This window comes from Triturus cristatus, chromosome 5_2, assembly GCF_964204655.1.
Source record: "Triturus cristatus chromosome 5_2, aTriCri1.1, whole genome shotgun sequence".
Taxonomy (NCBI): domain Eukaryota; kingdom Metazoa; phylum Chordata; class Amphibia; order Caudata; family Salamandridae; genus Triturus; species Triturus cristatus.
Genome location: NC_140588.1, coordinates 104,103,851 through 104,118,143, shown reverse-complemented (window position 1 = coordinate 104,118,143; position 14,293 = coordinate 104,103,851). Strand labels below are relative to the sequence as shown.

General features: G+C 47.2%; 1 protein-coding gene across 3 annotated transcripts in view; it reads left to right on the top strand.

Annotated features, from left to right (window-relative positions):
- The window catches only part of PIGN (phosphatidylinositol glycan anchor biosynthesis class N), an 862,819-nt gene that overhangs the window by 258,774 nt on the left and 589,752 nt on the right, over nt 1-14,293 (top strand). For all 3 annotated transcript variants that reach the window (XM_085606885.1, XM_085606886.1, XM_085606884.1), the window contains one exon: nt 11,856-11,915. In XM_085606885.1, the coding sequence (XP_085463011.1) occupies nt 11,856-11,915 (60 nt within the window). The remainder of the gene's footprint in view (nt 1-11,855; nt 11,916-14,293) is intronic.

Below are 14,293 nucleotides of genomic sequence, written 5' to 3'. Positions count from 1 at the left end.
TCATCTCGTCTTGACTTTTTCACCAGCAAAGTCTATCTTGTCTGTGCCTCATTGTCTGTAAATGTAAAGCCTCTGTCCTTCAGCCTTCATGCTCTTACTTTATATGTACCTCTTCAGACATTCTGCTGAAGTTCCTCTTGCATGTATGAGGTTAGCACTGTTGCAGATATCAGATCTGCAATCGTTTTCAGGTGAATATTGTTTTGATTTGCAGCTTTCTTATGGGTTTACCGGAGTGAGCTATGGAGAATCAGCAGGGCATGTCCACTATCCTGTATGGCTTGGCCACTTCCCTGCCATCAACCATATTTAACATTGCCATGATTCCTAAAACTGCTCTAAGGCTGAAAGAAGTCATCCATCAGTCAAGCATGAGATGTCTAAAGTGGAGTGCAACTCTAAATTAAAGTCTCTTCTCCATAGGATATTGTATGCACACATTTAGCTCCTTGCCAAAAAAATTAGGAGCATCCACATTTGGTCTATATGTATTCACTATTGTGGCTTGTGTGTCATACAGTGACAACTGAATCACAATGTGTCTTTCCTCTGGATGACATATGATCTTGATTTAAAAATTCATATATTTTCATATTAGTAAATCCAGGGAATAGGAGCTAGATGAGGTAGAGAATCTGTTTTCACTTCACTTGTTGACTAAGTGTGTTGTTCTTATTGGGTCAAGATGAGTCTTTTATATTAAGGCAACATCTACCCTTTGCAGCTCTATCTTCTCCTGTACCTGCCTGGCTTTCTGGGGGTCGTTTGACTCCTTAACATTCCTAGATGGCAGATATATTTGCCTACTTGGATTATGCTACTTTGTTGACTGTCACGAGGGATCAAAACAATCATCTACATAGGTCAACTTGCCTTTAACAAATTGCCAGATTTACACATCAACAATTGAAGTGTACTTTTTCCAGCTTTATGCTTCCTATTTAAGCAAAGTGACGATGAGGTTCTAATAGTAATCTACTACTATGAGCCACGTGCGAACATCTTGTATAAAGATTTGGACCAATCCCTATTACAAGTGTAAGAAGTCTCTTCTCATAGTCATCTAACATTCTTGTCAGAGCATCATGGAAGAGTGATCAGTGCCTAGTATTTTTTGTTCTTGGTACGTCTTCTGCACTATGCCAACAAGGTGCATTGCTGAAAGAGATCTTCCGATCTATTTTAAATGCCAATCTGGTAGGATACAGCATGGCTTCAGGGAATTCGCTTTCTTAAATGTTTTCACTTCTCAGAATGCTTTCTTGTCTTCTTGCACAGTTGGAATGAAATTTGGGTAGATGCAAATGTTTTTACCTCCGCGGTGTAAGCCTCCTTTCTCTCTTGCCAGACGAAGAGCCACGTCAAAAGCTTTCAACATTTTGTTAATCAGCAGACAATGTGATGAAGACAGAGCAATCCTGGGGTGAAAGATCTATGTGCCATTTCCACTATGAAAACTTTTGAAAAGGTATCACGGCCCTGCACATAGGACGGAGCATTTTCCTCAAAGACTTCAGGCTTCCCTTCCAGAGTTGACTCTGACAGCCACTCAAGGCGAATAATATTTTGCCTGGATCTCGCCTCTAAATCTTCATTCTTGGCACGGATCATCTCCAAAAGTTTTTTATTTGAAGTAATTTTTCATTGGGTGCTTTAGCTCCGCCCTCCGCATTGGAAATGAAACTTTCGGCTGTGTCCATTCTTCTTGCATGCTGATTAAGGTGCTCTATCCTAGGCTAGAGGCACATAGTTAGGAAGTATGTCTTAGCCATCTTCTGAACTTAGGCTCTCCTTCAGTTCCTGAAGTAAGGAATGAATGTCGTCGTCTGCCTGAGGTACCATTACACCTCTCTCCAGAGGATTCTTCAATGCTCAGTTGTGACTGTTGGGCCTTTTTGGCTTAAAGGTCAGCTTATCTTACTTATTGTCATTTTTCCCATTGAGGCACTGGTTTTCCAAACTTGTAGCAATGTATCAATGTCAAGAGTAGGATTTGACTGCTATTCAAATTGATGACCCATCTTTTCAAAGAGGTCCTGTGATAGATCTGTGTCCGTGGTATTAATTTAAGAAATCCTGTGGACTTGGAGCAAAATCTACCTTTTCTCCTTTTTTTCCTTTATGTACATGCCTTGATCAAAGGTTCCATGGTCTAGAAACTAGTCTTTGTTTCTAAGTTTCCTAGAGTACCTGTGCAGTGCTTGTGGAAGGTTGCACTAATAGTCATTTACATTTATGTCTTAAATAACTGGGTGTGTATATTAACTGCTGTTTTAGCTCCTTTCAGAGAAGTTAAGAGAATGCTTGACACATTTGCTAACTAGCTCCAGCTGTATACCAAAATTTCAGGATAAGTTTGCAGATGCTGGAAGAAATATCCCAGGCCTCCTCGCACTCTACTGGCATTACAGATTGTCTGAAGTTTGTTGAAGACAGCAAGCGGGTGGCTCCATTGTATCGAGCACTTAGGGCCTGATTTAGATCTCGGCGGACGGGTTACTCCATCACAACGGTGACAGATATCCCATCCGCCAAAATATAAATCCCATTATATCCTATGGGATTTATATTTTGACGGGCTTGATATCGGTCACCGCTGGGATGGAGTAACTTGTCTGCTGAGATCTAAATCAGGCCCACTCCAAACATGAAGCGCACCTCAGAAATCAGGAATATGTTTGATAACTTAGAGTCAGACTTGTCACAGTTGCAGTGTATGTACATATGTTATGGCAATATCAGTGAATATTAGATTCAGATTCTGACATTTTTAAATGTTGATGGGTAGGCTGCCACTCTACTGGCCTCATCCTGTCCACCAAATCAGAAGATAACTGCTGCTGCGATTTTTAGGTTTAACTGTATTTTATTGGCAGTAGCGACAAAAAGGAATACAAACATGCCTGTTAGGGACATTGATACTGATCAAGTATCTCCCTCCATCAAAAGGCCCCCACATGTGAAACAAGAGTTATACATCCAGCAATGGCCTTCGAGAGATCACCTTCCGGTCGCCAATTGAAGCAGCACTCCGCATGCAAACATGAGGGACATAGCAATAAGGCCTTTAGAAAAAGAACAACCCCCCCACCCTCCCCGAACTGGTGTTTTTTCATATGTACCTAGAGGAGACACAGTGGCCGGACCGGCCCCAACCAGACCTCCGCAGATCATGGCGCCGGGGCCAAGCTAGCGAGCCGAAGGAGACGGAGATATTTAGGACATGTGATCTCGTTCATTTCAGTCGATAAGAGAGCCATATTGTCAGAAAGAGAGGCCTGAATGCGCTCCATTCCCAAACATGCCACAGCTTATGTAGCCACCCCAACCGTGTCGGTATCCGCGGGGAGCCCCAATGCGAGAGAATGTTCTGCGTAGCAGCTCCTAGAGCTATCCCCATGAGTCTGCCCCGCCGGGACTTGACTGGATAAGTGAGGGGGTTCGGCAGACCCAGTATCACATAAGCCGGGAAGTGCAGGATCTCGGTCTCAAAATAGGTATCGATATCATCCAGCACCTCCTTCCAGTAGGCCTGTAACTCTCCACACTCCCATAGTACCATAGTGCCTTCCTGCCTGCAGCCACGCCAGCACAACGGAGAACGCGCCTGGTTCCCCTTATGCAAACGGGCCGGGGTCAAATGCCAATACATGGCCATCTTCACCGCTGCTTCCCTACTAGCCGTGTTACGCGCTGTTTGATTCGCACGATAGAAAATGTCCGCCCACTCTTTGCTCGTCAGCCGGCGGCCCAGCTCCTTCTCCCACCTACGCTGACCCGCAGTGGGCTCCGCAGGGGCCCCGTCTCTAAGCATATCATAAAGGTCCGAGATCATAGCCTTGTCAGTGTTCTTAAGATAGAGCCACTTCTCGAACCTAGTGAGCGTACGGGCTACGTGAGGACGAACATCCGCATGTAGAAGCCAATGCCGTTGCTGGAAGTAACGTAAGCGCTCCGAGTCCGGGAGGCCATAACCGCTTTTGTGCTCCGAGAAGGGGAGAATGCCCTCTAAATCAAAGAGGTGACCCGCCGAACGGCACTCCGACGCCCTCCAAGCGGAAAACACCCGATTGTCCACTCCCGGGGAAAACTCTGGATTATCAAAAAGGGGGGTCATGGGAGAAGGAAAGGTCGTCAAACCCCGCTGCGCTGCAACGCCATCCCACACCCGCAGGAAAGTCTTCATAACGGGGGAACCCCGAAGGCCAGGGGGTCTATGAGCCCGACGCAGGAAAGGAATCTTCCAGAGATCCAATCTAGCAAGGGATCGGTCCTGAAAAAGCCAGCTTTTCTCGGACTCCGGCCGCTTCCACTCAACTAGGTAGCGCAATGGCGCCGCGCAAAAGTACGCCAGTACATTAGTAATGTCCAGGCCCCCTTTGTCGGGCTTTAAATAGCCCAGAGTCTTGCGGAGCTGGGGCCTCTTTCCCTCCCATATAAATTGATTAATAGCGATCTGCAAGGTAGAAAATACCCCCGGAGGCGGCCAAACCGGAACAGCCTGAAAAAGAAAGAAAGCACGGGGCAGCAGCGACATCTTAACCGCGGCCACCCTGCCCAACAGGGAGAGCGAATGCCGCTTCCACATGTTCAGATCCCGAACAGCAAGTTGTAAGAATTTGGAATAATTAAGCTGAACCGTCTGGGACACCGACGCCGCAAGTTCTATGCCCAAATAGGGAATAGAAGAATACACGGGGATGCCCGCGTACCGACCAGAAACCCCCCCAGCGGCCGGCCCTCCCTCCCGGAGCCAAAGAATCGAGGACTTCCCGATGTTAACCCGTAGGCCCGAAACCCAACCAAACTCCTCCAACTCCTGCAAGAAGGCAGGGACTGAGCTCGCCGGCGATTCCAAGGAAGCCATGATATCATCGGCATATATACTAACCACGTGTCTCTCTCCCCCAAAGAGGATCCCTTTTATGTCCGGGTTGTCCCTGATCCGCTGTGCTAACGGTTCAACATACAACTCAAAAAGAAGGGGGGACAACGGGCACCCCTGCCTGGTGCCCCGCTGAATCGCAAACGGTGTGGACGTGACCCCATTCACCCTAATCACTGCCCTGGGAGAGGTATATCAGCTCGAAATCCACGCCCGGAACCGATCCCCGAAGCCAAAGTGGGGCAGAGTTTTATCCAAGAAGCACCAATTGACATGGTCGAACGCCTTCTCGGCGTCCACCGACAAGAGAAGAGCGTCCAGATCGGTACGATGGGCCTTATCTGTGAGATGGAATATCCGTTTAGTATTATCACTACATTGCCGGGCGCGAATAAAGCCCGACTGATCAGGATCAATTATGCCCGGCATCATTGGACCTAGCCGCGCCGCCAAAACCCCCGTGAACAGCTTAAGATCAAGGTTAAGTAGAGAAATAGGCCGGTATGAGCCACATACAGAAGGGTCCTTGCCTGGTTTAGGGAGGACCACTACAGAGGCCAGTAGCATCTCCAAGGGGATCGTCCCGGGGCCCGTAAAGGAATTAAAGAGGCGAGTAAGGACGGGAGCCAACACCATACAAAACCGCTTATAAAATCCGGCCGAAAAGTCGTCCGGACCCGGGGCCTTCAAGAGTTTAAGGCGGGAAATAGCCCCCACTACCTCTTCAATGCGAATAGGTGCATCCAACGCATCGCTATTAAACTGATTCAGCGCCGTCGTATGGGCCTGTCGAAGGTAAGCGTCCACCTGTTGAGTGGGCACCGACCCGCCTTCATATAGAGCTTCATAGAAAGCCCGAAAGGCCTGCGCAATTCCGGCATCGTCCGTAACCCGACCGCCCTCCAAGGTGGTAATCTCCTTCACTTTGCCCTGCTGTGTCTTAGCCCGCAATTTGCTGGCCAACAACCGACCTGTTTTATCACCGCCCACATAATAAGAGTGCTTAAGGCGGAGAGACGCATATTCCGCCCTATCAAGATCGAACCCCGCCAGCAGGGCTCAGGCAGTCTTCAATTGGCGCCAGATCCGGGGAGCCCCCGTGCGGCTGTGTGCTCTCTCCAGCTCAAGCACCTTGGCCGTAAGTTTGCACCTCTTAGCTTTGCGCTCCCTATTTTCCGCCGCCGACAGGGCAATCAATTCTCCGCGCACTACGGCTTTGAGTGCCCCCCATAAAGTGGCAACCGAGACATCAGGGGAATCATTCAACTCCAAATAGTTCCGAATACACCGAAGGATTTGCTCCTGGGCCGCAATCGCAATGCCCCACCGGCCGAACCACCGAGGGGACCCCTAATGTAACCACCACCGCGTCGTGATCGGACAAGGCCGCCGCAGTGATATAAATGTCTTTAATCTGCGCGCGAACCTCCGCAGAGCCCAAAAAATGATCAAGTCTAGCATAATTGTGGTGCACATGCGAATAATAGGAAAATTGAGAGGCTCGAGGGTGATACTCTCTCCAAAGGTCAAGCAGACCCCTCTCTGCTAACCACTGCTTACCATCGCCCGAGACCTCCCCCCCTTGGGAATGATGGCTACCTGACCTGTCCACGCCTGAATCCATGACTATATTCAAGTCGCCCCCCACCAGAAGGAGGTGATCCTGGGGCTCCAAGACCCTGGAGAGAGCGGAGCAAAGGAACGCCTCCTGGCCCGCATTCAGGGCGTATACCGTGCCGATTGTAAATGCGAGGCCTGCGATCCAAAAACGGTAAGCCAGCAAGCGCACCCAGATCTCCGCCACCTTGTCTCCTACCGTCCCCCGAAACTTCCGCGCCACCAGGATCGCCACCACCGCCTTTTTATCAGCCATAGAGGAAAAATATTGATATGGAAACATTCTAGACTTCACCCTATGCCAATCCCCAGCCAACAAGTGCGTTTCCTGCAGCAGGCAGATGTCTGCCCCGGCATTCTCTAAGTAGGATAGGATAGCCCGCCGCTTGTTCGGGCCATTAAGGCCCTTAACATTAAGCGTAAGGATAGTTAAATCAGTGTTGTGCATGAAAGGGCAAGAAAGCAACATGCGCTCCCGGCTACAGGACTAGCAAAGAAAAAGAAAAACCCCGGCCCTCCCACCCCACCGCCCCCCCTAGATTCCACGTGAAAACCAAAAGCACTCCCCCGAAGCACACCAGTTCCCCCCCCTCCCACCCAACCCCCAACCCCCCAAACAAACCCCCCCCAAATATTCCCTCGCACACCATGTCCAGACGTGTGCTCGTGGAAAAACAAAACACTCCGGGGCATCTCACAGCAAGGCCAATACCATCCGGCCCCCTGCTCCCCCAACACCCCGGCCCCTGCTACATGAGCACGCTCAACAGGCCCCAACATCCTCACGAGGCGCCCGAAGGGGACGTGTCAGCAGCCACGGAATCAATGGCTGCTCTGCGTTCCTGTGCTACCACCTCTGGGTCAGGCCCCCGGGCCGCGCCCCCAGAGCGCCTCCTCTCAACAGTCCGCCAGCGTGTCGGGGACCGACAGCGCTCAGGCGTACCCTCCCCTGCTGGACTCGGGAACGGCAGCCCCAACACCTTCCTCGCCTCGACCAGGGACGCTATCTGGTGCAGACGGCCTTGCCACTTGAAAATGAGGCGAAAGGGGTGCCCCCAAGAATATGCCACCCCTTTGTCACGCAGGTGCGCTGTGACAGCTTTAAAGTCTTTCCTCTTCTGTAGGGTGCTGGCAGTCAAGTCCTGGTATAAAGTGATAGTGTGCCCTTGGTACTGTACCGGGTGTTTCGCTCAAGCTTCCCTAAGTATACGCTCTTTCAAAGGGTAATCCGGGAGAAAGGCCAGGATATCTTGTGGTGGTGCATTGGCCCGTCGACGCAGGCCCACCCTGTGAGCCCTATCGATACGGACCTCCATCTCGGGGGGCGCTCCCAGGACATCGCGGAACAGCCCTTGTAGAAAAGCAGTAATATCGGACCCTTCAACTCCCGATTGCACCCCGCGAACGCGAATGTTGTTCCGCCGGGAGCGGTTTTCCAGGTCCTCAGCATGTGACTGCAAGTCCCTCTGCTGCTCCCTCAAGCGGAGCACTTCTTGCTGCAACTGTGTGATTTCCTCATCTTTTGCCTGTTCCTGGTCCTTTATATCCGCCTCCCGATCCCCTAGAGTGTCCACCTCCCTCCGCTACTTCGCTCTTCAGAGATTGAAAGTCGTCGCGAAGAGTATTGAAGAGGGATTCAAGAAAGGATTTGGTGATGGGGGTGTCATCCCCATCAGGATCTGCGTTGGCAGGGGGCCCCTTAATAAGCATCTCCCTCAAGGTCCGCTCCTTCCGCCCTCGTTGACTGAACATGGCGTCGCCCCAGCAAAGAAACAGAGGAACAAAGGCCCCACACGGGCAAGGCCCTGGGAGGTGAATGCAGCAGGCAGCAGCTTCAGAAAAGCACTCCAGGAATCACCGCTGCTATCAGCCACTGCGCCAGAGGGACAACTGGTTCACCAGGCCCCCCTGCACTCACGGAGCCAAGCACCAGAGGGGCAGAATACAACCCACACGCTCAGGGCCGCACTCCACCCACGTCTGAAAGGGTCCATCAAAGCACCGTCAAACCACCAAACTCGGGGAGCAGAGTCAATCCACGGGCCACCCCGCTGCCACCAACCGTCCTCTAGGAACGAGAAGTCCCAGGCAGGCGATAAGGGCCAGTCCAATTCACGACCCAAAGCGCGCCAGGTGGAACCAAGGAGCGAGGATCCCCGGGACGCCACCTCCAGTCCCTCCGGCCGAAACTTACCCGGAAGGCCACACAGGCTCGATGCCCTCCAAGCACTTAGACACCATCCAGGCCGACCCGAGGAAAAGGCAATCCCCCAGGCCTCGCTCCACCTGCTCCTACGCAGCTGGCCACTCACCAAAGACGCCAGCAGAGCCACTGCCGATGAAGGAACTCGGGGAGGCCCCCACTGGTTTTGGGCCACTCCTGTGTCTCCCGGTGCGTCAAGGCCGCAGGATCACCCCTCTGTGCTGCAGATGCGGCCCAGGACTCCCGCGCCGCCACTCCCTCCGCCTCGACGGCGCACGGCAGCTCACCCCTCCGGAATCGCAGATCCAGGCCTCACCTTCCCCCAGCCCCGATGCACGGGCTGCGATCCCTGGGGAGCGTCCCCGCCGCCGGTCCCAGTTCGCCCCTGGGGCACCACCAACAGCACTTGCAGTCGCCGCCAAGACGCTCAGACCCCGACCGGGCCAGCGCCGCCGCTCCACACCATGGAAATCAGCTACGCGCGGGGTCCGGCCTCCATCTTGGCCGCCCCGTGCGCTCCGCCAGGCCGGCCGCACCGGACACGAAAGGCTCGCCCCCCAGCCGCCCAGACTTAAAGAGAAAGCGACCGGGAGGCCGGGGGATTCCGCTGACACTCCCTGGACGCGTTAAAAGGGGCCAAGCATCATTCCGGGGCCGAGATGGGCAGCGGCGGGCAGGGAGACGAAGCAACACGCGTCTTACCCGCTCACCATCTTGGCCACGCCCCCGCTGCCGCGATTTTTGATGAAAGTGTTTATGCCGACAAAGTAGGAGCAGTTTCCTCAAACATTCACAATGCTGGTCGAGCAGCTCTATTTTGACTATACCCTTACATGTCACAGAGGAGCGATTATATATGCAATTGACATTCTACTCACGGTGCGCCTTAACTTCTTTAACGTGTGTGAATCATTGAAACGCATTACTGAAATGTATTCACTGTAGAGACTAGAGATTTATATACGTGTGCCCTAATGTTCAGTCTAAACACGGAATTGTGTATTTCTTTATTCACGTTTTACAAATACACTTCAAGATATATTTGCTTATATAAACATGTATTCTTTTGTTCACGTTTTGGAAGTTATTTTAAAAGTTACACGTTTGCATGTATAACCATGTATTCAAATTCATATTAAATGTTAGTTTACCGTAGCAAAATACATTTGAGTTGAGGCCTATGATTTTACTTCTCCAGCATGGGTTCTCTTTTGCTTAAAGGTTTATTATCATGATGTACATTAGCTAAAGAAAGGGTTATTGTCTGTATGAGGCAGCTGATAGAGTGGCTTGGGGAGAAACTGTGCTGCGAACGTGGAGAAACAATGGTGGAACAAGACCATCTGTTCATTATGTACCAGGATGGCAAGTTGTTCAAGGTTGAGAACCGAAGTGTTAGTTTGATATGGTGTGAACCTAAAGCCATGTTGCAGATTTACCCAAGTAGTGTTTTGATTGGTCTCTGGTGGTGTGAACACAGATAATGTGTTTCTGAATCTCCTGTTAATTTTAAATTGGTGTTCTCATAATTAGAGTTATGGAGATTCCCTTTAGACTTTGAGGGGTACAGACCTATCTGCTTTCCCCTATTCTTGTGTGAAGCTTTTGGCTAAAAACGTATTTTGTTTCCTTTGGACTTTTACTGAAGTGTGATCATACTGACACCTTCTTCTTCTTTTATGTTTCCGATTTAGGGACCCTTGATACATGACCCTATATTTGGTCCGTGTTTGGGAAGGGAAGTTTCTTTATGGAACACCTGCTTTGATTTGTGTTTATATAATTGTAATTATCGCAATTCGATATGTCATTCTATTGCGCTTTAACATGCTGAAATATTTCAGCTTAACTTTTGTAATGTGGAATTTATTGGACATATTCTTGGTCTGCATATATACTGGATGGATTGGAAATCCATAATAAACTCTTTAACCATATTCCGTAATTCCTGTATCTAATTATGGGGTCACATTTGCTTCACAAGTTAGAAATGTATTGTTAATGTTTCCTCCCTTTCAGTGCTTCACGTCAGGTAATACAGGTCCAAACAGCCAATGGGGAAAAATCTTTGACGACTTGACTACGAGAATATGTTTTAGGGCCCAGTGCTCCATAACTGGCTACTCGGCCTTGCCATGATAACATGATCGACTAGCCAGCATCTTTGTTAATGTTCCAGAGACAAATGTCAAAATGGTTGGGTTTTTTTGGGTGGGGGGAATGAAACTGAATAAAATGATGTGCTGTATCTTTCTCCTTGCACTTGGAAACTTGGAAGATGATATTTTTTCCTGGCGGTACTGGGCAAAAAAAAACTGTATATGGCACTAGAATAGTTAGTATTTTGCCACCTTGTTTCCCAGCAGACGCCACAAGTGTTTTCAGGTGGGAAAGCTGGTAGGGGCTCGACTATCAAAAGAACTGCCATTTCTCATCCTATAAATGAGGCTGGAAATTTGAGAGGTTGGCAATAGCGCCATTTGCCAGTTTTTGGCAGAAGACCTTTTACTACCAACTGTTAATTAAATCAATAATAGTATTTGCATGCAGTCTGTTATTCCTACTAATTTCATTTCTGCAGGTTGTTCCTCAAATGGGTTTTCCCAGAGACATTCCCTTTTCCATGCAGTATGGGTCTTCCTTAATTTCAAAGCCTACAGGAAGAAAATAGCTGGTATTCTGAAATTAGTACATGAAAACAATACATTTATATCACGTTTGTTTATTTGGAGTGATGAATAGGAACATAATAAAAAAAGGAGACAAACTTTAATGTGTATACTTTGGGTGCAAATGTTAGCAGAAAGATTGAGCTAATGCCATAGAAAACTGTCAGGGGACCTATATTCCAATGACTTGACAAGATAGGTTTCGGCTGTACTGGAAGTAATAAGGGGATTAAAGTACTGAGAATCTGATCTATCTACATCCACAAATTACTGTAGGTTTCTGAACTTTTTAATGTTTATTTTTGTAAAAACAAACTGAACATACAGTTACTTTGAATTTCTCACACCCCGTATCATTTACCTTTATTCTCAGGTAGTACATATTAGGAGTTTTATGTATAATGATTGGTTAATGCAAGCATGTAAATAAATCTGAAAAACAGTTAAGCCTCTGATGGATAGTGTTTTGTTTGTTTTGCAGGCTGATGTTGCCCCTCTGATGGCCTCCCTTATAGGTGTTAATTTTCCTCTTAACTCTGTGGTAAGTTCTTGTGTTTTTTTTTTGTATTTTATTTTTATTGGGATAAGAGTTTGATGAATCAATTGAAAGGAATCAAAAAGTTTTGTGAACCTTGACTTTTTTTCTGGTAGAAGTGTTAAATCCTCCTCTGGAAGATTCTCAGCCAGCGAAGAATACTCTGGGGGAGTTGCAGAGTCTCTGGCAGGCTATTCTCCACTGGTGAAGAATCTTCTATCGAAAATACTTCGACACCAGATTCCTGACGGAATGGCCTCTGACCACTTGCCGGTGCAGACAGTGTTATGTCTAGCAAGATAAAAAACGATAGAGGGATGGAAGCTGGATGCATGGGAACTGAATGGTAAACTGCTTGTTCATTAAGTATGAGAACTACTCCAAGGTGTTTTTGTGGAAAATATTGAGTCAGTGGTTTCTGATGTTATTCTTAGAGGCATCAGAGGCAAGGCTATTTCAGGTGGTCTGATCTGTCAAAATAATGAACTATCACTTGCTGGCTGATAATGAGGGGAAGGAAATGTATATATCTTGGCAACATTGTCTATGAATTTTAAACAAGGCATGGGAATTATTGTCATGCTTCAATGGGAGGAGTATCACATGTGTTAGTAAGTCAGTAGATACTGCTAGCATGATGTTTACTAGCTATGAAGATATATCACGTACATTTGCATGCTACTTCTGCTTCTTTTATGACACAAACGTGACTGGTGATGGAACGGAGATGGTGGAGTTCATTGGTATATCAGACACCCCTCCACTCTCTACAGCAAGTAAATATAGAGGTGGATGGGGACCTCTCGGCACAAAACGTATCAGAAGCGATTGTTCTACTTCAGACTGGGCATGCCTCTAACTGCCCTTTGTCCCCCAACTGGCCACAATGGTTCTAATTGATAAGGCGTTGAAACCTAAACCAGATTTATCCCCTTATATACCAATTATACTTTTAAACATGGCAATGAAAAATGCTAGTATATAGATTGATAAGGTTATAAATGCAGTGATACAACTAAATCACTCAGACTTCTTGTGAAACAGTTTTAGAAGACAAAATAACAGATGCACCTTTGGATGTCTGGATTAAGCATAAAATATAAATTAATCTGTGGTGATTCATTCCTTGGATGCCGTTAAGGTCCTTGATTCAATTAGTTAACAATAATGTTTCTAATTTTAGAAAAAAGTAGGTTTTGAACCAGAATTTGTATCTCGGTTGCTATACATGTCACTGCTGACCCAGATTAAGGTGACTGGTGTTCTATCAGTCTGAAAGGGACCTTGTTTCACCATTGTTATTCTCCTTAGCATTAGAGCCCCTGGCGGGTTGGATTAGAAGAGTCTCCGTTGCTAAGGGATTTAGTGTAGGTGTGCAGGGGAAGCTCCTGAAATGAGAGAATCCTGTTATATGCTAACAACCTCTCTTATATATGGCAGAGCCGAAGTCTAACTTAGTATGTTGGGAATTTTTAAGATATTTGGACAATACTCTGGGTTTATTATCAACCAGGACAAGTTATCATCATCATCATCATGATAATTATTTTTATATCGGCTTAAATAAACCGTAAAAGCACACATAAAAAGGGCATATACATACATTATCAATTAATCTCAAAATCTCCTTGAAGTTAAAACCATAACTATTTAAAGATTTTCCTTTTTGTTAAAAAACATAAAATATTTAGGGATCTAACATTGATCTCTTTTTGATGACCCTACTGAAACAGGAAGCAACAGCGTAGCAAACCTAGAGAGAAAGTAACATTTGCAAATGCAACAGGGCTGGTCTTTGCTTGCTTAAAATTTAAATCTTTTAACACTGGTATGTTACATCTGGAATGTATAGCAGTGTAAAATCTATGAACAGAGTAAAATGCAGGGTGTCTTGAGTGAAGGATGAGTCACACCCATATGGGCCCAAATCTTTTACTACATTCCATCTTCCAGAAAACATATGAATAAGATTTAGTCTGACTCTGGTTAACAAAAAACATTGATTTTCTAAATTCTGGACAAAGAATAAATAAGTTTCCATGGAGAAAGTCGTTTTCAAAATAACATGCGACCTAACTGATGGCTTCAAGAGCTGAGCAAATTTCGCTTTTCTCTACAGTACATGAAAATATATTTTTGATCCACTTCGCATTTGTTTCAACAATAGTATCAGGCTTATCATACAGTTCTGGGCGATCCAAGCCATTAAAGGTAAATGTAATGTATTTCAGACATTGTATTTTGTTAGCCCCATCAAGATTAAGATAGTCCTTCTATATGGCTAGATTAAGTAGTAGTTCATCATTAGTCCAAACCTCAATCCATCAGAGCAGGGGGCGTAATGCAAGAGTATCCAATACATGGCCCAAATCTAGTTCCTCATA